The 25,394-nt window shown below is 34.9% G+C and overlaps 1 protein-coding gene across 1 annotated transcript; it reads left to right on the top strand.

The window, feature by feature from the left end:
* Nucleotides 1-388: 388 nt before the first annotated feature.
* LOC125778640 (uncharacterized) lies at nucleotides 389-25,002 on the top strand. Its single transcript, XM_049457360.1, has 7 exons — nucleotides 389-625; nucleotides 8,383-8,506; nucleotides 8,604-8,689; nucleotides 8,778-8,936; nucleotides 12,572-12,649; nucleotides 17,296-17,461; nucleotides 24,619-25,002. Exons 1-7 carry the CDS (start codon nucleotides 521-523, stop codon nucleotides 24,687-24,689), a joined length of 789 nt encoding a protein of 262 aa, XP_049313317.1. The 5' UTR covers nucleotides 389-520; the 3' UTR covers nucleotides 24,690-25,002.
* Nucleotides 25,003-25,394: the final 392 nt, after the last annotated feature.

Genomic DNA, 25,394 nt, shown 5'->3' with positions numbered 1-25,394 from the left:
CGACAAAAAATTGTTCATATCGCACAAGTTACTTTGTGAGAGAGATGGTACTTTACATAAAAGGCGGTATCGCGCACATTAATTAATTTTTGAAAAATATGCAACAGATCTTAATTTCGCTTCATAAGGACAAACGTACGATATTTTAAAAGTTTCAAACATAATTGTTATATGAGTGATGAGCGTGATGTTATCTCTCCATGTACAGTATAGTAAGAAATGGTAAAACGTCATGTACTCACCCGTTTTGTTTGACACATTCAACTTTTTACAGCTGTTTATTATGTCGTAAATTTTACAAATTTGTTTGTATGTTAAATACAGACGAACAGAAACACATACGGAAATCAAATTAATTTTTTTTAAATCATAAAACGCATACTTCACGTTTAATGTATTCCCTTAAAATGAAAACTTAAAAGTGACTGATCTGTTCACATTGATAACATTCATTTGTGTGCCATTAAGACGCCGTCCACTTTCTGATAAGTGGATTTAAAGTTGTGCGTATGCAGAATAAATGGTAACGAACACGAGAAACCACACGAAGATGGCTATACTGCAATCTTGTTGCTGTTGGAAGACAGTGCGTGCCGGCAGCATGGCAAGCGCCGCATATACTTTGGTAAGTACTTAAGTCTCTACATATACAGTATCTCTGGTCTCTGGCGTATTTACTTACATACACAAGTTGTACATATATGTATATATAGAAGTAAATGAATATTTGTGTGGCGACGAATATTATTATATCTTAGATATGTTAAGAATGATAAGCGAATATCATAACTTTCTTTTTGATGTTCCTTACGAGGAGTAAATATTTTTATTGTTAGGACTTTGCGATTTTACATAGAATTTCAAAAAATGTAAAGCTTATAGTAAGTAGTTGGTATTCTGCGAAGCGAGCCACGCTTATCAACACTACGTTTTTTATACATAATATTGCCAGTGTGTGTTTATACATTTATATATACACATATCGCAGTTTAAGCTCCCCTATATAGAAAAAAGACCGTTATAAGAGATTTTTATGCTGTATTTTCGCTAGAAACTTTCAACAATCAGTTGAGTGCTATTTAGTTCTACATCCGAGGATCATTGTAACATATGAATTCTGCCGAAAAAAAAACAATCCCAACAACAGTTGGCTTTGTGGTTTCCACTTCGGTTAAATTTACAAAACGAAAGAACCAAGGAAACGTTTGCATCTTAGCATTTCAACATATGCTAAAGAGTACAATAAAACAAGTAAGGAAGGGCTAAGTTCGCGTATAACCGAATATTTCATATTCTTGCATCTTGCTAGGTTAAAGCCGGGGAAGTACCTTCAGGCACATAAGGCTTGTTAGCGTTTTCACCCAATTTTATTTATTACAAGCACAAAGATGCACCGTTATAAAAAGAACACCATCTCTTAATTTTATTAAGATAATTCACATATTGGCCGATATATGCGGTATAAAATCTACTATAGATACTGAGATCCACATATTCGATACCTAACGGCTTGAACAGTTTTGGTTCAATTTGAACATTTTTAGTCACAGGGTGGCATACCTCAAAGGCACTATTTGTGCATAACTTTATCCTGATATATTAAATATTTGCTGATTTGTAAACTGCAAAAGGAAAGATGCAAATGGAATTTAAAACTGTGTTGTAGTGGAAATGGGCGTGGTTGTAGTCCGATTTTCGCATATGACATAGGAGTAAGCGAACAGTGCCACGTACTATATTACAAAATGAAAATCAGTCGGTTGGGTCCCGTGATATGGACTTTCATAAAAAAGTAGGCGGTGCCGCGCCCATCTCTCATACAATCTCGGACGTAAAATTTAATATTTCTGACGTATTTACTTATTGATTTATTGCGATTTTAGTAGTTTTTAACACCGTTATATGGGGAGTGAGCGGGGTTATCATTCGCGTTCATTCATTTGTACACTGTCATTATACATTAAACTTATTAGAAGGCGAGAACATGCCTACCTTTTCAAAAATTTTTCCCAAAAGCGTCTCCTGCTATTACGATCCTCTGTGCCAAATTTGAGTTTTATATCTTAATTTAGTGCTTATTTGTGGTACTTTGTATGATCTTCGTTAATAGCGATTTGTGGGCGTGGCAGTGGTCCGATTACGCCCATCTACGAACTCGAAATTTTTTTGTATGGAGAAACCCACATACCAAGTTTCATCAATTTTGAGTCAAGTTACAACTTGCACGGCCGGACGAACAGACAGTCACCCGGACTTCAACTTTTCTCGTCATCCTGATCATTCATACATATACAACTCTTTATCTCGCTTAGTTTTAGGTGTTACGTACAACCATTAGGTGAACAAAACATAATACTCTATAGCAACTGGTTGCAAGAGTGTAAAAATATATACCTATATTTTGCGAGTTTTCCTGTTATTTCGTTGGTTATCGTTTTAGGAGTCATTTAAAAAATTATTATATTTTAAATTTGTTCTGAGGGATGTAGTGGCGCGTCTAACGTAAAAATTTTGTCCACAAGACATAAAGTACTGACCTTCGATATTTTTCCTATTTCGATTGTGTGTCGAATATATAACGGAATTTGCCAGATATTTGCATGGTAGCCTAGAAATATTGTATTTCTGATGCTAAAGATTCATGAAACCAATCCCTGTCATGCTCACAAAACCATAAACACGAGTTAATCCTAAAAAAAAATTTAATTTCTTGTTTTCTAAATATATAAATATGTACTTTTTATTCCACGCGAACAATACTAAAAGGAATATTTGTGATTTATTTCTATTTCTTCGACTGCAAATTGTATTTCGTAGAAAGCGCTATGAGACACTTGAGACAATAATGGAAAATTCATAATAACAGCTGTGAAAGATCCTAAACTTAGCTTATGAAATAAGTTTTAGAATTATAGTTAATTTACGATGGGATATGATTGTGAGGATTTAAAATATTTTACTGTATTATTGACGTCAGTATGAAATTGCTTCGAACATCCAGATTTTGTTGAGTTAGTTTGAGTATCTGATTCTGATTACTGGAAATATCTTGCTTTTTTTACCTGCAGCTCATGAGATGTATTATTGTGGCTTTAATTCAATTCAAGTTACCAACCACCAAAAAACACAAAAAAAAGTTTCTATACATAACACAATAAACACAATATTGTTAAACATCTGAATTTTATTATGCTTTTAACCAAACCAGTAATAAAGATCTCCTTAGAGATATTTTTTATGGAATTATACATTTTATGTTAATCTAACTCCCTGAGGTAATCAAGAAATTTTACGACAGATGCTTTGATATTGTTTATGAGTGAATTAACATGCTCATACCTACGTACAAGTATATGTGCATTAACCAACCAAGAGTTATTGGTCCATAATTCCGGCCGAATAGCTTCGCGTACACAACGCATACCACTCAAATAGTATTTCTTGTTGACAGTTTCGCCGGACGGAAAGAATTCGGGGTCGGCACACCTCCATAATCGAAAAAAACTGTCAACATAAACTTGATTTTTTACCTCCTTTAACGTGATTTTTATACCCTGAACAGTGTATATGTATTAAGTTTGTCACGAAGTTTGTAACACCCAGAAGGAAGCGTCGGAGATCCTATAAAGTATATATATAAATGATCAGTATGTCGAGCTGAGTCGATTTAGCCATATCCGTTTGTCTGTCTGTCCGTTTGTCTGTATATATATGAACTAGTCCCTCTGTTGTTAAGATGTCGTTTTGAAATTTTACAAACATCATTTTCTCTTCAAGAAGCTGCTCATTTGTCGGAACTGCCGATATCGGACCATACAAACTGAACGATCGCAATCAAGTTCTTGAGCGGAAAACTTTCACATTTGACAACGTATCATCACGAAATTTGGTGTGAGTTATTGTTCATGGAAATAATGTAAAATCGGAAGAAATAGCAGCCTTACAAACTGAATGATCGGAATCAAATTCTGGTATGGAAAACTTTTGCATTTGATAAGATATATTCACGAAATTTGGTATAAATTATAAGGCATCAATGTAATCTCCGAAGAAATTGTCCAGAACGGATTATTATTGCATATAGCTTCCATACAAACTGAACTCATAGTTACTAAAAGAAATGCTTCGGTGCAGCCGAAGTTAACGTTTTTTCTTGTTTCATCTTCGGCTTACTTTTGCCATTGATCGTCTGTTTCCGAGTCGCTAACATAAATCCAAGACTCATCGCCACTAAAAATAATGCGTTTTATAACATTCTGGTAGTCGGAAAACACTGTTTCACAGACGTTAACGCGACGCTGTTTTTCTAAAAAACTAGTGAATTTGGAACCAATCATGATCTCACTTTTCTGAGGTCAAAATGATAGTACAAAATAGCTTTTACTAATTTTACCGATATTCCAACGATCCTAGTAAGATCTCTGATTGTTAATCGTCGATTCTCATGTATTAATTTCTTTATTTTATTGAAGAGTTGATCATCACAAGATACAAAAATATTTCGAAGAACGAGTTTTCGCGCGAAATTAGAATTAAAAAATCGTTGTTGGCGCTAATAACATGAGATAACAATCACATTCAATTTCTATGTATAGTATATATGTATGTAGTACTTTGTGGCCATAACGAGAAAAGTAAGAAAATTGTCTGTTATATAGGGATTTTTTAAGAGCTTGATAACTTTTTTTTAAAAAAAAACGCATAAAATTTGCAAAATCTCATCGGTTCTTTATTTGAAACGTTAGATTGGTTCATGACATTTACTTTTTGAAGATAATTTCATTTAAATGTTGACCGCGGCTGCGTCTGAGGTGGTCCATTCGGAAAGTCCAATTTTGGGCAACTTTTTCGAGCATTTCGGCCGGAATAGCCCGAATTTCTTCGGAAATGTTGTCTTCCAAAGCTGGAATAGTTGCTGGCTTATTTCTGTAGACTTTAGACTTGACGTAGCCCCACAAAAAATAGTCTAAAGGCGTTAAATCGCATGATCTTGGTGGCCAACTTACGGGTCCATTTCTTGAGATGAATTGTTGTCCGAAGTTTTCCCTCAAAATGGCCATAGAATCGCGAGCTGTGTGGCATGTAGCGCCATCTTGTTGAAACCACATGTCAACCAAGTTCAGTTCTTCCATTTTTGGCAACAAAAAGTTTGTTAGCATCGAACGATAGCGATCGCCATTCACCGTAACGTTGCGTCCAACAGCATCTTTGAAAAAATACGGTCCAATGATTCCACCAGCGTACAAACCACACCAAACAGTGCATTTTTCGGGATGCATGGGCAGTTCTTGAACGGCTTCTGGTTGCTCTTCACCCCAAATGCGGCAATTTTGCTTATTTACGTAGCCATTCAACCAGAAATGAGCCTCATCGCTGAACAAAACACGCGCGCGAAACACATTTCGAACCGAACACTGATTTTGGTAATAAAATTCAATGATTTGCAAGCGTTGCTCGTTAGTAAGTCTATTCATGATGAAATGTCAAAGCATACTGAGCATCTTTCTCTTTGACACCATGTCTGAAATCCCACGTGATCTGTCAAATACTAATGCATGAAAATCCTAACCTCAAAAAAATCACTCGTTATAATATATGTATATCAAATATATATTATATTTATCACAGATATACGGTGACTTACTAATAAACAGACTAAAATTTTTGTTCTGATAACCAAATAATATTCAGGATTCCAATATTCAGTGATCATGGAACTCAAACTCCAAAATACTGGCATTTTTCCGGCAATTACTCCAGAATATTTTTGCTTAATGAGTCCCAGACATAGAAGTAGAGATAAAAATTCAAGATGGTCTGAATTCGTGCTACGTGTGTCAAATATTAGAATCGAACAAGCGCTTTGAAGATTTGGCCAACACAAACTAATACTAAACTAAAACTCTATAATTCATTGACTGTTATAAGATATCATTTTAGTTCATCATGTATCTTAACCAGCTAACGCGTTAAATTAACCCTTTCTTTGGAAATTGCCACGTCTCCTTTTTCTTTCACCATTAACATTTATCAGGCTTCCAGTGTGTTCCCAATCAGAATTTTCATGATTATCTAGCTGCATATACTTGAACATAGACGTAGGAGTTCTTAGGGCAACCAGAAAAACCCATTTAATGTTCTTAGAAAATCAATTCAGAGCAATAATAAGTTTTGGAACAAGTGAAAAGCTCTTAAAATACACTCTTTACACCGTTTGGGCCAATACAAGAAAGTTATTAGGGTGATAGGCATTACAATCAAAAGATGAATTCCATATTCAGAGATTTAAGTCAAACAATTTCGTTCAGACTAGAAAAAGATTAACTTTATTATCCGGGAGTAAGGAATCGACATTTTCTATGGTATCTCAGAAATTAAAGATAAGATATTCTTCATTTAATAACTACAAAGGAAGAGTTTGGTCCAGCTTATAAGATAGAAATTTAGATTTCTATTAAAGACGATTAAGTTCAAAAAAGCCAGATCTCTGCTTGTAGAGTAAAAATTATGTGCGTTTTCTGTCGGAAGTAATACTCTGACGATAGTACTGGCAAACAAAACTTTTATATTTAGTATTTTTTTATTGTTCATAGCATGAACTGGACTTAATCCTCTATGTGACGCATGTTAACCATTTTTACACGACCGACTGCTGATAAAAAGTTCTGCTACGATTAATATTAACCATCCTGTTGCAAAAGAGTGAAGTAAAATTGCAATGCTTTCAGTGACAAATGAAAAATCATTATAACCGCCTCAAAAAATGTGAAATTGCAATATCAATGTACACATTGCTCAGTTTCACTGCATTCTTCGGAATAGCTTCTCTCTGGTGAGAGTATTTTGCTTTTTACGGAGAAATAACGTTTGCTCGTGACACTGCTTTCCTTTTAGGCCTACTACACAAATAGACTGTCAACACGTCCATTTTTATGGCACTTTCTTCATTTATGTTTTTGTTTTTGTCTACGCCAGACTTGCAACGTGCAGTTGTGCATAATTGAAACAAGGGCACTCAGACGCAGTGTACACCAGATGCATGCATTCACATATATTGATTTTAAATAAACGAGAAAGTATACATGTTGGTATTCAAGTACCAAATTTTTGGCGAAATAAAGAAGCTTAAAAATACATGTTTCGTGGAAGTTAACGTGACATGGATGCCTAAAATTGGAAAAGAAAAATATGTCTTGTAATAACAGCGAACATGTCTTGCTCAAATTAGCTCCAACACAACAGTTCTTGGAAAATCAGTTGAACTCAATGACAAGTAACTAAATTGCTTAGTTTCGCTACCAAAATGTCTACGTTATCATAATTTTAAATACAACAAGTACAAAAGTCAAAGATCGAACATTTCACATTCTTGCAATTTGCAATAAAAATAAAGCCAGGGAAATACTTTCAGGTGCATAAGGCTTTGTTAGTTATGTGGGGTTGAAACAAGGGACCCACATACCAAGTTTCATCGAGATCAATTTTTACTCAAGTTACAGCTTGCATGGACGGACGAACAGACAGACGATTAACCGGATTTTAACCTCCCATCATCCTGATCATTAATTTATATATATAACCCTATATCAATCTCGATTAGTTTTAGGTAATACGAACAACCGTTAGGTGAACAAAACTATAATAATCTGTAGCAACTGGTTGCAGGAGTAAAAATATTAGTCTGTGTTCTCTTTCCACGATTTAAAAATTTGTTTCATCCAGCAAAAGAACCTCAAAAGTTGTACAAAGTTAACAAGTACTTGAAATTAACTATCAATGGGTAATAAAGGGGAAACATTAACGTTTCATTTAATGGAAGAAGTATCAGCCTACTAATTCTCTATTATTAAACCGATAACGATAACGGCGGTTCCGACAACTGAGTGGCTCTCATAAGAGAAAAGGACTTGTGCAAAGTTTCTGATCATTTCTACCCAAATATTTATAATTTATAAGGTCACTGGGTGGGTACTTCTGGGTGCTACAGATTTATTTAAGGTTTATGATGTTTTTATTTTTTGAATTTGAATTTATTGAATTTTTAATTTTTGATTTTGTTTTCTTCAATCTGATATGTGAAAGACCGGTGTGTTGCCTTTGATTCTCTTTCAATTAGGGACATTTAGGTTTTGGCTTCTATTTATTAGTAGTTGGAGACATGCTCGCACACATAATGTCCTATAGATTGCTACCGAAACATATGTCATACTTAATGTATAGTTACTGTACACGCTACAGCAATTTTATTGATTAAACAAATATAGATTTATAAAAGCAAAACAGAAGTCCATATTACCTCACATTTATAAGTAACAGTTGCTCTGAAATATTTCTTATTAATCATGTCAGTGCCAGAATATTGATTAATATTTTATAATACAGGTGTACTTTGGTTTTTCCACCGTTGTTATGCTCATTACCGTTTACGATGAACAGGAGTTTTTGGCTGGCAGCAGAGAGCAACCATTAGGGGAAAGCATCTTGGCTAAGGGAGAGATAACACAAGGTGAGTGTGTGTTTAAAATGAGTAAAATAGTTTATCAATATCAAAATTTATGTAATTTTAGTAATAATATATTGAAAATGTGTGTTTGTTGTTTCAGCTATTGTTGTGTTTAATATTCTCTTTCTGATTTGCTCGTTCTTCATCGTCATATCGTCGCTCTTAATGTTCGTGGGGCTGAAGCAGGTAAGTGTGAACTGGTTGTAACTTAAGCTTTTAACAGAAAACATTAATAAAATTATGTTAATGGATAATATATTTATTTCATGCACAGAATCGTCGTCAACTTCTGTTGCCCTGGATAGTTTTCATGCTTTGCGATGTGGTCATTGAGATTGTTCATTTGGTCTATTTATCATTTACCCAAATCGTGAACTTCGATCCCGTAGTTGGGTTTATATTCACTATCGACTTTTTTATAATGTGTCTAAATGTGAGTATTTAAAGAATACAATATTATTTAAAATATATTTATGTTAGTATGTACGAGGTTTGACAATTAAGTAATGAGACTGATTTTATTGCCGCGCTTCTGGTAAACCTGTGACATTCCTTTTTTTTCCGGCACCCCTTCCCTCTCCATTAATATATGTATGTGCCATCGCTCTAGTTTGTTTAGTTCGCCTGCTGCGTCAAGTTGAGTAGACGTGTGTTTGTAGTGCTCGTCACGAAAATGGAAAAACGAAATCAAGAGCAACGTGTCGCGATAAAATTTTGAGCCAGATTTGGCGAAACAGCTTCGGAAACGTACGCTAAAATTGTAAGGGTGTATGCTGATAGTGCTCCTAGTCGTGTTCTCAGTCACAATGGTTGTCTCCGCGCGCTCCTCGCCCGTAAAAAGCTCGCATGAGCAAGTCGAAGGTGAAAACGATGATTATTGCCTTTCTTGGAATCGTCTAAAAAGAATTCGTTCCACCGGGGAAAACTGTGAATCAAGTCTACTATTGTCAAGTACTCGAAAGATTGCGAAAACGAGTCAATAGGGTGCGCCCAGACATCGCTCGTAACTGGATCCTTCATCACGACAACGCGCCGTGCCACACCGCCCTCAGCGTGTCCCAGAATTAGGTCTATAAAGGGTTCGCCCTGTGACTTTTTTTGCTTCCTAAAATAAAATCGGTGGTCAAAGGAAATCATTTTGAGTCGATTACGGACATCCAGGCAGCCGTGACGAGGGTACCGCGGACATCCCAGTCGAAGCGTTCCAGAAATGCTACGAAGCATGGAAAACGCGCTGGAATCGCTTTGAAGGGAATGACAGAGTTGTAGAATAATTTTAAAATATACAGTTTTTATGGAATTAGTCTCATTAGTTAATTGTCATACCTCGTATGCGCTGTATATGTTGCTACATATTTTTGATGACCCAAGCAAAATCCATTTAATCGTTTTTATACTCTCGCAACAAAGTTGCTAAATAGAGTATTATAGTTTTGTTCACATAACGGTTGTTTGTAAGTCCTAAAACTAAAAGAGTCAGATATAGGGTTATATATACCAAAGTGATCAGGGTGACGAGTAGAGTTGAAATCCGGATGTCTGTCTGTCCGTCCGTCCGTCCGTGCAAGCTGTAACTTGAGTGAAAATTGAGATATCATAATGAAACTTGGTACACGTATTTCTTGGCTCCATAAGAAGGTTAAGTTCGAAGATGGGCAAAATCGGTCCACTGCCACGCCCACAAAATGGCGGAAACCGAAAACCTATAAAGTGTCATAACTAAGCCATAAATAAAGATATTAAAGTGAAATTTGGCACAAAGGATCACATTAGGGAGGAGCATATTTGGAAGTAATTTTTTTGGAAAAGTGGGCGTGGCCCCGCCCCCTATTAAGTTTTTTGTACATATCTCGGAAACTACTATAGCTATGTCAACCAAACTCTATAGAGAAGTTTCATCATGATATTTCAATTTTTACTCAAGTTACAGCTTGCACAGACGGACGGACAGACAGACATTCGGATTTCAATTCTACTCGTCACCCTGATCACTTTGGTATATCTGACTCTTTTAGTTTTAGGACTTACAAACAACCGTTATGTGAACAAAACTATAATACTCTCCTTAGCAACTTTGTTGCGAGAGTATAAAAATCGAATTCTTATGAGAGGACTAGATTTACAAATTTATATTTATTTTATCGTAATGTTTCTTAACTAAACATTTTTGTTTTAAATAAATTACTAAGCAAAAATAATATACTTTGCTTAGTAATAAGCTTCAACACCCTCAAGTTCGATAAGTCTCAAGCCGCCTATTACCTTTTTGAATCGCATCACTTAAGAGGGGAGCCTGGTTAAGAGGCTTCAAAACATCAATTTTTTTAAGGATTTTTTTTTGCGCAGGAAAGAAATAAGTGATTAAAAAAAACTTCTAGGGCTTATAGTTATATATTTAAAAATCATTCACAAACTTTTTTGGATACGAAATCTTTGATATTCTGCCTTTTGGAAGCAATTGCCCGATGTATTTCGCATGCATTTGTCGGACGGCGGGCAGGATGCAGATCGCAATTTCTATCGGAATCAAAAAATTCCAAAATATTCATGTTTTTTAATAATTTATTTTTTAGTTAAACTAAAAAAATTTCAAAAAGAAGTGTAAAATTTTAAAAAAATGTTTAAAAATTGAAAAAAGTGGGTTTTGACCAAACAAATTTTACTTTATGTTGTTTAAAAATATGTTCAAACTTGACTTTTATTAGTTTAGTTTTTTTTCTATCGGGCAATTAAGAAAAATCGTAAAAATGAAAAACTATTTTGGTTTTGAGTTCTCAATTATTTTTCAATTTTATATTTGGACAGTATATAATTCTATGTTTTTGGCGACGGGGATTGGGTTCTATCCAATCTTATTGCCACAAAAGTAGTTTGAAAATTTAATTCTTCGTTGGTGATTGGTTGTATTGTCGAACAGCATCGAGTTGACAGTTAGATTATTGATATTGTTAATCAAATTAAAACCAAAAAAGTAATTTCCCTGTAACGCTCACCATTAACGGCACCGTAAGTTCTGTTTGAGAGATGTATACCCAATTACTGCTTCCAAGATGTAAAGCACACCAAACAATATACATTTTGGGATGCAAAAGTGCCTGGAGAGTCTCTTCAAAACTATTCGTCCAGCAAATATTTCCATTCTGCTCACTTCCGGACTCGCCAAGCTAAAAAAGTAGAGAATACTGTATACATTAGGGTGTTTTTTTTATTAAACTATTCATTTTTTTCAGTCGCGTCACGAAATTTTCTTGGAAATACCCTAAAAAAAATTGCCTGAATATTTTAGCTCTTAATATTAACATTAAGAACTGGACCAAGGCCTGTAAAAACTTTCCATAGAAAATACACTTCAATCGTGAGTTTTTTTCTTTAAATACGTACAGTTCAGAGGTATTTTATGGCATCGCTTTGACTTTAGACGCATATTTCTCAGAATATTTCTCAGAATTGTTCACTCTAAAAAAGTGTCCAGTGCAACAAAGTCGTAACTCACACCGGCGAGGTAGTACGGGGCTCTAAATCCAATTTTTCTAAGAATTTCGCATTTTATTATTTTATTATTATTTCCTTCCCTATGAATTTCTCCACGAATATTTAAATGCAGAACTCTGCATATATACACACACATACACTGTACTTGACACAGACGAAGGTGCTTTGACAGATATACCACAGCTTGGGAAAAAAACAAATACATTTAATATTTGTTGACGCATTAGTTTTGTTATTGTTTAGCGCAAACTAGCTGCGTTTGACCTCTTGAATCACCACCTGTTTGGCATCAGCTGTCTGGTGTCGTTAGAAAAATATTAAACACATTTGCTTTGTATTGTTGGACAAAAGTGTGAGCATAAATATTTCTTAAACATCCACACTATACTAACATACATATATCGCAAGTAGCATTGTATTCACGTGGACATAAATACATATACATATATACATACACACACCATAAGTATAAGTCAACCGTTTATCTGCTGTCATTGTTATGCTATATCTTATTGCCTTTTATTTTCTATTTTAACCTTATTCGTATTGTTTCTTCTTTATTTTATCGCCACTTAGTCTTACTGTTTGCTGTGCGTGATATCGCAATATCAAAATTACCTGCAAGGACTTGGTTGCGGGAATCAACAGATACGGGTAAGAATTAGCAATTTTCTACGGGTCTTATTTCCAAATCAATATAAATATATCTATTAACACATAGGCATACATATTACCAGTTAACTTGAGATTTCTAGTTGAAGTGTATAAATCAAGAAGCAATTAATATAAAGGGATAATCTATGCAAGAAGAATGCCTTTACATAATGCCATCCCATGACTAAACATTATTGAAATCAAACTAAAACTTTTCACGCCCCTAGGTTTGGAATATGTGGACTGTAGTGTCTAGAGCTGACTTTTTACGGCAAATATGGGTCAACGTATGAGATATATAATTGAAATTCAGAGATAATTCTTTCCTGGCAAAGTAGTTCTGTGTATCAAAAATGGCTTAAATCGGGCCAATGAAGCTTAGATTAAAGATTCAGATCCATTTCATTTATATTCAGCGCTAAACCAAATTAAGAACATAACAGGTAGAAAGTCAGTCGTCTCTGGGTGGTTTATATTGGAGCTAGGAGAAAATCAGTACTGATTTTATTATCTTTTGACAGTTAATTTTCTAGGGAATTCTATACATTCAGAAAATCACAAACTGAAAGGTAAACCACATTCATTAAATACTACGATTCCCTTGGAAGGTATATAATTAGTTATTGGTAGAAAAGTAGAAACTCTTTACTTTTCAGTACCACTGTATTGACATATAAAAGAGGCTGTCCATAAATATATAGTATATATATTAGAGTGGGTCAATTTGTATGGAGCAAAAAAAATGCACCAAGCGGTTATCAAAATCGTAAACTACGATGAATTCTAAGAAAATTTGCCCAAGAAACCATGGCTCTAAAATCAAAACGGAGCCTCCGGTTTTTAACGAGAAACTTTTCATTTTGTTTTTTTTTTTTTCAATAAATGAAATGGAAAATAGTAACAACTACTGGAGCCGAAAACATCAAGCTATGACCGTACAGGTGCTGCTACACCTTCTCAGCAGCGTTCTTTTTGTGATGCATATCAAGTTGATCTTAAGATCTCTATATACTTGCAATTTTGAGAAAGTGCTCTACACAAATTTAAAACATTCAAAAATGTTATTGAATCTTTTAAGAAAACTAACAGTAGTGGTTATGTCTGGATTTGTTCGAAATGAAATTCCAACAGCTTTAGAAGCTGTATAGATAACGGTCTAATTTTGATGTTTAGCTTAATGTTAAAAAAGTTTTTTATGAAATTGGCCATTAAATCATCAATACACAAGAAATGTAAAAGCTCATGGGTTTTGTAATTTTAAGAAATAAAACGTTGTGACCCTTAAAAATAAATTAGATATTTATAAAATAATAGTAAAGGGTGATTTTTTAAGAGCTTGATAACTTTTTAAAAAAAAAAAAACGCATAAAATTTGCAAAATCTCATCGGTTCTTTATTTGAAACGTTAGATTGGTTCATGACATTTACTTTTTGAAGATAATTTCATTTAAATGTTGACCGCGGCTGCGTCTTAGGTGGTCCATTCGGAAAGTCCAATTTTGGGCAACTTTTTCGAGCATTTCGGCCGGAATAGCCCGAATTTCTTCGGAAATGTTGTCTTCCAAAGCTGGAATAGTTGCTGGCTTATTTCTGTAGACTTTAGACTTGACGTAGCCCCACAAAAAATAGTCTAAAGGCGTTAAATCGCATGATCTTGGCGGCCAACTTACGGGTCCATTTCTTGAGATGAATTCTTGTCCGAAGTTTCCCTCAAAATGGCCATAGAATCGCGAGCTGTGTGGCATGTAGCGCCATCTTGTTGAAACCACATGTCAACCAAGTTCAGTTCTTCCATTTTTGGCAACAAAAAGTTTGTTAGCATCGAACGATAGCGATCGCCATTCACCGTAACGTTGCGTCCAACAGCATCTTTGAAAAAATACGGTCCAATGATTCCACCAGCGTACAAACCACACCAAACAGTGCATTTTTCGGGATGCATGGGCAGTTCTTGAACGGCTTCTGGTTGCTCTTCACCCCAAATGCGGCAATTTTGCTTATTTACGTAGCCATTCAACCAGAAATGAGCCTCATCGCTGAACAAAATTTGTCGATAAAAAAGCGCGAAACACATTTCGAACCGAACACTGATTTTGGTAATAAAATTCAATGATTTGCAAGCGTTGCTCGTTAGTAAGTCTATTCATGATGAAATGTCAAAGCATACTGAGCATCTTTCTCTTTGACACCATGTCTGAAATCCCACGTGATCTGTCAAATACTAATGCATGAAAATCCTAACCTCAAAAAAATCACCCGTTATTTAGATCGGGTTTTAAAAAGCTTCGGTGATCGGACGAGAACCGATGTATTCAGCGTGGTATGATCGTTGGCCGCTGTGGTCGGTGTGTGTATATGTTACCTATCCACCCATAAAAATTAAAATAATAATAAATAAAATTCAAACTTTAATAGCTTTCATCTTCCGCGAAATCGTATTGCAGTTAACAATATCATTTTATATCTATATATAAAGCAAAAACTTAACTGTTAAGGGCCAAACAAAATATAATATACTTCTAAAGTTCAGAATTAATTAGTTTTAAGGTCTTGTTTGCTGTCCATCCTAGATGTTGCGTTTCGACTTGCAACCGTGACTGCCATAACACCATCGCGATTTTTTTCTATAGTTCGACGTGAAACGCTAGTCAGCAGTTGCACAAAGCGCTCGGTTCCTTGAATATGTGGAGGAATTTGTGGATCCGGAAGTGGAGGATTGTCAAATTCTATGTATTCGAGCAAATGGTTATAGGGTATGTTTGCAGTGAAGGGCGGCTCCGACAAAATGCTATTGTTATCTAAGTTTATCATCTCAACATAATCAGTGCAGTCAAAATTTATTTATTTTTTTATTCATATTGTCGAATTTCTGGCTGCAATACAACACCGAATACCAAACTCAAGATGTTTCCCTTCAACAGTTATTAAAATTTCCGATCTTTAGTGTTTTCAAAAATTACCGTTATATGGTAGGTGGGCGTGGTTATTATCCGATTTCGATCATTTTCCAGATATCTCTTAAGTAGGCATTGTGTATTATGTATACCAAATTTGAACGAAATCGGTGGGGTGGTTCCAGAGATATGCATATGAACTCATAAGTGGGCAGTGCCACGCCCCCTATAAAAAATTTCTGTACTGTCGAATTTTCTGCTTAAATACAACATCACATACCATATTTGAGCAAATTAGCTTCGATAGCTACAAAACAAGCAAACATTCGACAGTGGAATAGGAATTGGATTTTTTTTTTTACAAAATACAAATTTTCTCGCTAAAAACCGGAGGCTCGATTTTCATTTTAGACCCATGGTTTCTTGGGCAAATTTTCTTAGAATTCATCGTAGTTTACGATTTTGATAACCGCTTTGTCAAGAAAAAAATTGACCCACTCTAATATATATAACGGGTGATTTTTTTGAGGTTAGGATTTTCATGCATTAGTATTTGACAGATCACGTGGGATTTCAGACATGGTGTCAAAGAGAAAGATGCTCAGTATGCTTTGACATTTCATCATGAATAGACTTACTAACGAGCAACGCTTGCAAATCATTGAATTTTATTACCAAAATCAGTGTTCGGTTCGAAATGTGTTTCGCGCTTTTTTATCGACAAATTTTGTTCAGCGATGAGGCTCATTTCTGGTTGAATGGCTACGTAAATAAGCAAAATTGCCGCATTTGGGGTGAAGAGCAACCAGAAGCCGTTCAAGAACTGCCCATGCATCCCGAAAAATGCACTGTTTGGTGTGGTTTGTACGCTGGTGGAATCATTGGACCGTATTTTTTCAAAGATGCTGTTGGACGCAACGTTACGGTGAATGGCGATCGCTATCGTTCGATGCTAACAAACTTTTTGTTGCCAAAAATGGAAGAACTGAACTTGGTTGACATGTGGTTTCAACAAGATGGCGCTACATGCCACACAGCTCGCGATTCTATGGCCATTTTGAGGGAAAACTTCGGACAACAATTCATCTCAAGAAATGGACCCGTAAGTTGGCCACCAAGATCATGCGATTTAACGCCTTTAGACTATTTTTTGTGGGGCTACGTCAAGTCTAAAGTCTACAAAAATAAGCCAGCAACTATTTCAGCTTTGGAAGACAACATTTCCGAAGAAATTCGGGCTATTCCGGCCGAAATGCTCGAAAAAGTTGCCCAAAATTGGACTTTCCGAATGGACCACCTAAGACGCAGCCGCGGTCAACATTTAAATGAAATTATCTTCAAAAAGTAAATGTCATGAACCAATCTAACGTTTCAAATAAAGAACCGATGAGATTTTGCAAATTTTATGCGTTTTTTTTTAAAAAAAAAGTTATCAAGCTCTTAAAAAATCACCCTTTATATATATTGTATACCTGTGCGTCATTGTAAAGTGAGTGAAATATTTTAAAAGCAAATTCATTGGGGTTAGAAGTTACAAAAGCGGAATGGTACTAATTGAATGCAATTAAGGTACTTGTGAGAGATATAATATGTGAGATAGGTCAAATGTAGTCGAAAACCCAAATACGAGAATACGAAGGCGTGTAGAGGAAAACATAAAATAATATTCCTTACATTTATTGATTTTACTGTTATCCATTGTTCACAAATAAAAGCGTTTAAAGTAAAGTTAAAATTCTTTGCTTCTCACAGACCGAAGTGCTGATACAATCAGCTGATGGTGAAGCCGGCACGAGTCAGCGTGCAACGAAAATACAAAAATCTATAGCCAGTCCTTACGTAACAACAAATCCACACACACATATTTCGACGATACACGAGGAGATGGACCAAAATCATAAAATTCCTACGGATTCAGGTAATAAAGGGTTATTTCCTTAAACTTAATCAAGATATATATGGATTTATATGTATACATCGAAATGATCAGAAAGAGATTGCGAATACACTTATATTATATATTTATATTATATCTATGAGCTGTAAGTATCACCGATTTAAGTGGTTTAGGCCTGTAATTTCTCAAATATGTTTTGCGGCTGTCATTTGTCTTGTTAAACTTGAACTATTCGACCGCTACTCACATAATTGATTCACGCTGATAAAAGGTCTCGTTAAACACATCATAGCGAAGGTCGAAACGTTTAAACGCCAAAGCAACAACAAACAGTATTGTTATTGTGTTTATATGGTGTATACAACCGTATAATAGATACATATGTACATAAATTTACGTATAAATGTCCGTGAACAAAAGTTGGCCACATCCTTTGCCGCAAACCATTAGCCGCTTTTGCAGTGATTTGCTTTGTTGTTTGGGAAAAAGTTGCGTGCGAAAGAGGCACGTACCAAATCGCCCGCAGAAATTTAAAGTATGGGCATGACAGATTGCCAGTATCCTTCCGAAGTATTAACTAGGACAATTTTCAAACATGTTGTTGCGTTTAGGCTTGTAAATAAGTATTGGTATTTATTTTGCGAAAATTTCATGGCTAAAGGTTAAGTTGTGGTTCTTACACCCAACGCTAAACATTTTTATAAAAGCAAGTGAAGGGAAAACCTGTAAAATCATGCCGAATATGCGAATTACTAATGCTACTAATATTTTAGGAGAGTATATTTGCATATACATAGATGTATAAAAACTAATACTGTTATAATAAAATAGACCTATTAATGAGCGCAGTGCCTATCATAAATATGACGATATCTGTTCAACAGTTAGATTAAGATTTTGACTGATATTATGACATTTATTTTTTCAAAAATCATTGACTGCTTTGTTTGTCGTTGGTTATATTTTTGCAAAACTAAAATATACATAAAAAGTTAGGTTAGGTCATTCCAAGTTTTAACTTAATTAAAAACCCTCAAAAATCGCTGACTTGTTGTTTGCTCTTTGGTATTGTGCTTATTGTGAATTCGGTGAACCATGAGGACGAAGTTGATACCTAAAACTACTCAAAGCGAAGAAAAATCGAAGAAATTATAAAATCCATGAACATTTTCGAATCAGCACTGATTAAATCGCTAGTAGGTATTGATAATTTTTCCAGTTTCAGTACTGCGATCTTTATAAACTTTCTGTTTTTTTTTTAACTACAGCCTACAATAAAATTAATCTGCAGACTATCTCACTGGTTTCGAAACACAGTGACAATGACCACTGGGAATACAACTCTTTTGCCGTATATGAGTTTAATTAAGGTTAATTCACTCAGTGTGATTTTAAACCTCACCGCAATAATGTTCTATGCTGCCCTTCATTTAAGCTCTTTTTAAGTGAAATAATAATAATAATATGTACCATTTAATCTCAACATATCTCACGCCCAAATTACGTCGCGTTGGATAAATATATATAAATATACTGTCTGTGTATCAAATTTTAAAAGACTCAAAAAATTTTATAGTAGAAATTTTAGTTGTGAATTATCTCCATTTGTTTGAAAATTATATTCAATATTTTAATTTAAATTATGAAACGATACATATTAAAATAAATAATTTTAGTTAAGAAGATTTGCAATTGAGTTTTGGTGCTTGGGGTCTCCACTTATTTCATAAAAAGGCTTTCAATAGAAAATGTAAACATATTTTATTTTGCATTTTATTAGGCACCAAACCAAACCGATTAAAAAATATGTTTGCGAGATATATTTCTGAGGTTTCTAACCACCAGCTTAAAAAAATAATTAAAAAAAACTGCTCAAGTAGAGGTAATATCTGGCATAGGATAGAGGCATTGGAGAAATCTTTAACATTAGTTTATGTGAAGTTACACGAAAGTTTTTTTTCGTAACTGACAATAAGGGTTTACTTATAACCGCGTCCTGAAGTTGGAGGCGGTATAAAGTTGGTGGCAAGTCCAATTGTACATTTATATTCTTCTAAGAAATTCTTAAAATGCATGAAAATGCACTTTTGTTAGTCTTGGTCAACTTTGGGCAGAAGGTACTTCGAGATGTCATAGAAAGCTTCCTTATATTATTATATTTTAACATGTGTATTGAAATAGTAAAATTAATTGGAAATTACTGAGTTCCATTAATCGCTGTAATTATACACAAAGTTCGCTTTGTTCATGTTGATCATTCCTTACCGCTTTTCACTTCCCAACAATATCTGCGTACAGTGAAAAACAACCGCTGTAAGTTATGATCAAGCGTGTAATTTTTACATATTTCTCGCAATCCAGTATACAATTTCTGAGTGAATTCGAATGAACTCTCTTGAAATCAACCGAATCACTCAAAAAAAAAAAAAATTAAAATTAATTTACGACCAAACGTTATATATTTTCTCCACGTGTGGAGAAGTTGAGAAAACAGCAAAAGCAAATGCTCTTAATGCGAACTGAAAAGCAGCTGACATATTTTTGGAAGGGATAACTGCGCAATAATTTCTTCGTAAGCGCTTAACAGATGTAATTCCTTTATTAAATAAATGACTTTGCTATCCATGTGTACATGTTAGATATGTGTTTTACTAATTCTGTCTGACTATGTCTTTACTCCAAAAAATTATGTGAACCAAATTAATTCATAAAGCTATCAATAATATAAAAAGTGGTTTTAGTAAAATATTTTGCAACGATTATCCGTTGGTACTAATAGTTTTAGTGTATAAAAAATTGAATATGAACCCGAATATGAACCCGAAATTTATATAATTTCCCAATAAAAATTTTTACAAATGATATTTTGGCGTCTTACGGCATGTAGACATATACTATACTGCTATATGGGTTTATACTTATAATATTAATATTCAAAACTACAACACACATGTGCCCCAAGCGGATTTTAAATATTTGCGATTAAATGAAACGACCGTCAAATAATCCCTTTCTGTGCCTCTGCCTTCGAATTTATTTACATACATATGTATGATCTCAAGTACATATTGAGCTTAGCAATGAAAAATGATTATTCGCAAAAATATTGCCAGCACATAAGTTTCTTAGCATGAAGCGTTTATGCAAAAGTGCGTATACGCAGTGGCGTACCCAACTTTATGGTACTAATTCTATTATATAACATCAGTAAACATATGAATGTATTTAAAACATTATTTCTGAATTTTATTCATTTTATGTGTAGCAGACAATTTAAAAGTGTTGAAAAAACGAGTTCTTGTAAGTAACTTAGGGTATTTTTTTTCTGTTAAGTATAACAAATGAAAACCCAATTCTGTCTTATGTTTGCGTTGTTGTGATAGTTTAACAGTTAATACTAGTTTTATAATGGATATGTCTTCAAAATTATGACGGTCCATAAATACGGATGAGCTTAGATGCGAGTTCGATAACCTTTTTTCGGCAGAAAATATGTCATAAAGCTCTTGTTATCTCAGAAAAGCGGTCTATTTGGTCAATGGTATCTTCATACATATAGAAAACTTAAAAAAAAAAATCTACGTTGTTCTCAATTCTGAATAAATTATACTAATGTGCGTTAGCCTACAAATCTCTCAGTCAATAAGTTGGATTTTAATATTTTACACATTACCATCTATGAAACCATACATAAATTACAGAAAAGATTGTTGTGGTTGATGCAGATTGTGAAGTTTCTTAGTGCACTGATTAAGATTCTTTGTATTTCTCTAAATTTTCTTCTGGATAAGTAACAGGATATTGAAACCATCGCTTTTCTTAGATAGTTTGTTATGTATTTTGTCAACACTTCCACTGAGACTTCCATTCAGCAGATTTATATTACTTATAAAGATAAGTATATTCTGTGCATAAAAATATTCAAAGCATATTTATTTTATGTCTTCTTAGAACCCCCTAAAGTGACTAACTATTAAACTATACTATGTTGTTGACAAATTTACATATGTATGTGTAACTGTGAGGTTATTTCCCTTGATTTTCACGCTGGTTGGATTTTTCTGTTTCCTGTTGCCGACCTTGTTTTGTTTGGTTAGGTCTTGTGCTGTCAACAAAAGGCAGGCTTTGACGTTCATACCTATGTAGAACGTACAAGTGGCAATATGTAGGTTGCAAGCAATATAAAGTACAATATATAATGAATACATATAAAGTAGTGTCAATGGCGAATATTTCTACGCAATAAATATTTTTTTTGCTTGACTTGTTGTGAATAATATGAAATATGTCCTGTAAGTATGTTTGTGAATTAATTTTATCGGTTTTCATGCAGACAGTTTCGTAATGGTCAAACATCAGAACCAGATTCATTTCACAATGTGATTGAACTTTATGCATGTATAAGTGAGTCTACATAAAAATGTATATGTTTCGGTGCTGAAGTTGTTAATTAGTTTTACTAACTGTAATTGTCAATTAAGCGGTTATAACGTATGACTTACAGCTGCAACCGAAACCATTGGTTTTCGGAAAATGCAAAAGAACAGCTGGTATGACGAGGAGTGCCGTGTCGCAACGGAGAGAAAATAGGCTGGCTACCTCGCAACGTTACGATGCGGACGTGCGGGATGGGATAGATACCGAAAGTTGAAGAGGGAAGCGAGACGCATTTGCAGAAAGAAAAAAAAGAGGCCGAAATGCATGAGTATGAAGAGCTTAATAAGCTGACCGTTATGCCATTACGACGGGGTTATGGTTGAAAATTCTTGTAGGAACCCAAGGAGATGACCTAGTAACCTACGCCCAAAGCATACTAAAATTATGGAAGGAACACTTCTCCAGTCTGCTGAATGGCAGTGAAAGCATAGCGCCAGGAGAAGGCGAACCCGATTTCCCAATCGATGACGATGGAGCAGATGTTCCATTGCCCGACCGTGAAAAGGTTCGAATAGCAATCATTGTGTGAAAGATTAAATACTACCGTCATAAAACTGATTGAACCTTATCAGTGTGGCTTTAGACCTGACAAATACACAACTGGCCAGATATTCACCATGCGCCAAATCTTGGAAAACAACCGTGAAAGAAGAATCGACACACACCACGAAAAGGAGCCGCGATGTCTGAATTTGGTATCCCCGAAAAATGATATTGATATCATCGGCCTCAACACCCGCGCCATTAGTTCTGCTTTCTCCAGACTGGACAAGGAAGCGAAGCAGATAGGGCTGGCAGTGAACGAGGGTAAGACGAAATATCTCCTGTCATCAAACAAACAGTCGTCGCACTAGCGACTTAGCTCTCACGTCATGGTTGATAGTCATAATTTTAAAGTCGTAGATAGTTTCGTCTATTTAGGAATCAGTAAAAACATCACCAACAGTGTCAGCCTAGAAGAAATCCAACGCAGGATAACTCTTGCCAACAGGTGCTACTTCGGACTGAGTAGGCAATTGAGAAGTACTCATGATTCCAGTGTTGCTATATGCAGAGGCTTGGACGATAACAACAACTGATGAGTCGACGTTGCAAGTTTTCGAGGGAAAAGTTCTGCGAAAGATTTATGGTTCTTTGCGCGTTTGCCATGGCGAATATCGCAAACGATGGAACGATGAGCTGTATGAGATATACGACGACATTGACATAGTTAAGCAAATTGGGCTACGCTGGCTAGTTCATGTCGTCCGAATCGACGAAAACACTCCAGTTCTGAAAATTTTCGACGCAATACCCCCGCTAGGGGAAGAAGAGGAAGACCTCCACTCCGTTGGAAGGACCAGTTGGAGAAAGACCTGGCTTCGCTTGGAATATCTAATTGGGGCCACCTTGCGAAAAGAGGAAACGACTCGAGCACTGTTGTTAACTTGGCTATAACCGCGTAAGCGGTTTCTATGCCAGTAAAGAAGAAGAATAAGTACATAAAAATGGTAAAATATCCTTAGTGCCATTTGGAGAGATAATATATATCTTTCCGGTGTACATATGTTTGGTGGATATGTGAAAAAATCGTCATGATACAAAAAGAACATGTTATTAACCTAACAACTTCTCTCTGCCTTTTTGTATTTGAAAGTCAGAAAGGGAGTATGTTCTGTCGTAACTTTCCCTGATGCAAATAAATTTCATAAGTATCACTCCGCATAAATATGCTCCCAAATATATATACCAGGTTACCAATATTAATAGAGAGAAATGTTTTACTCTGCCGTCCTATCAGAAAAAAGCTATTTTATGTTCATGTCTCTTTCCCACATTGACTCACAAAATTACGAATACAAGCGTGTCCCAGTCTGTGAATCGCATTTCATAAGCCAGTAATCTTCTTAACGTTTAACATGTGTGTTATTGTTAAAAGTGAAAGATGAGAGATTTAAAAATAAATTATGCCACAATCAAATTTGGTAGCTTCCGTTTAAATCTCCTTATACATATTTATTCTTTCAGTGCATTCAAAAAAATAATATTTTCCTTTTGCAAAGTATAGCTAGCGTTTATAACGAAACAAGTTTTTTTTGCAATTTTCCGCGTTGTCTATTATGACCTGACATCTTTCATGGGACCTTGCAATTTAATATTACGCACATTGCTGAGGAAGCGACCTTCAGGTATGTTGGATAAGCCGAACGACAACTTTTGCTGTCGTTAAATATATTCTTGATATTTTCGCTTTCGTTAAAGCTTAAATATTCTCTATTGGATTGGCGACTGGTGACTGTGATGATTAATCTAAGGTTACCATATTTATTATTTCCGCTGAGTACAGTGTCTGTTCCTATGTTTTGGATGATTGTCTTGTAATAATATTCAATCATGGTTCTTTTGCCGAAACTTTTAACTGACTTCCTAAATTCATTTTTTATATAAGTTTATCATTCTAACGGTTTTCAGGTTTTCGTGAGGCACCTCCAAACCTAAAACCTTTGAATAGAGAAGCATCCAAAAACATGCACCTTTTAAAGTCGTGTTTTCTTCTCAAAAGAAGAACAATTTTGTCTTCACTTCTGGATATCACGTGATACCTCTATTTTTTTAATTTGCATTTAAGCTTTCAGTTTCTCCAAAGGATACACGTTATTTTTTGAACGTTCTGTCTATATGAGAATATTGATCATAATTTGCCATTTTATAACTTTTTTTAACTACTTTCATATTCTTTATTTCATTTAATTTATTTATAGCGGAAGTGCCGAGCGAACTGGTTGAGGACAACTGCTTACACATAACTGTCAGCATTCCGTCTCCGTTATAAATGTGACGTTACCAGAGTTTTCTTTTCAAGTGGAACCGGCAACACGTGGCGGAGAGTACAAACAGCAGCCGAAGCAGCAACAGGATTTGCAACGAATGAATGCAACAATTACGCGTGTGTAGCTAAAGTAGCAAAATTGTTGCTGTAAGTGTACGAATATCCATGTGAAGCTATTTTGTGCTGCAAAAATACACGTAAAGGCCGTGTGCGGTAAAAATGCAGGCGATTATTTCATTGAAAGAAGAAGAAGATAATAAATTATCGAAGTCGCACACAATATATGTATTCCACCTTTGCCAATGTAACAACAGAATTTTTGCTCTGTTTTTTCGGCCTACATGAGTATGTCTGTGTATGTATGTATATAGTTTATTATTTTACTAAAGTCAATTTCACGGCTTCAAAAGGTGCACATCAGTATATACAAAGTACTTACGAAAGTATTGTAAAATAAATATGATTTGCAAAAGGTTTTCAATCAAAGGTATAGAAGTGTTATTTTAGGTAAAATGCTGAAAGATCGAAATTCAAGTCATAGCTACTGGTATAAATCTATACCATATCTCACCAGCAATGCACCGCATATTAATTTGTAATTGCCAGTGATTTGACAAAACTTAAAAAAAGTCAAATATAACGATTTAAGTGTATTTAGCAAAAGTTTCTTCAAATGCCGTATGACGTGCTGAATGGCTCTCCCGGAAC

This window comes from Bactrocera dorsalis, chromosome 5, assembly GCF_023373825.1.
Source record: "Bactrocera dorsalis isolate Fly_Bdor chromosome 5, ASM2337382v1, whole genome shotgun sequence".
In the NCBI taxonomy this organism is placed as follows: Eukaryota; Metazoa; Arthropoda; class Insecta; order Diptera; family Tephritidae; genus Bactrocera; species Bactrocera dorsalis.
Note: the sequence above shows the minus strand (reverse complement) of the source record. Positions and strands in the feature narration are given on the sequence as shown.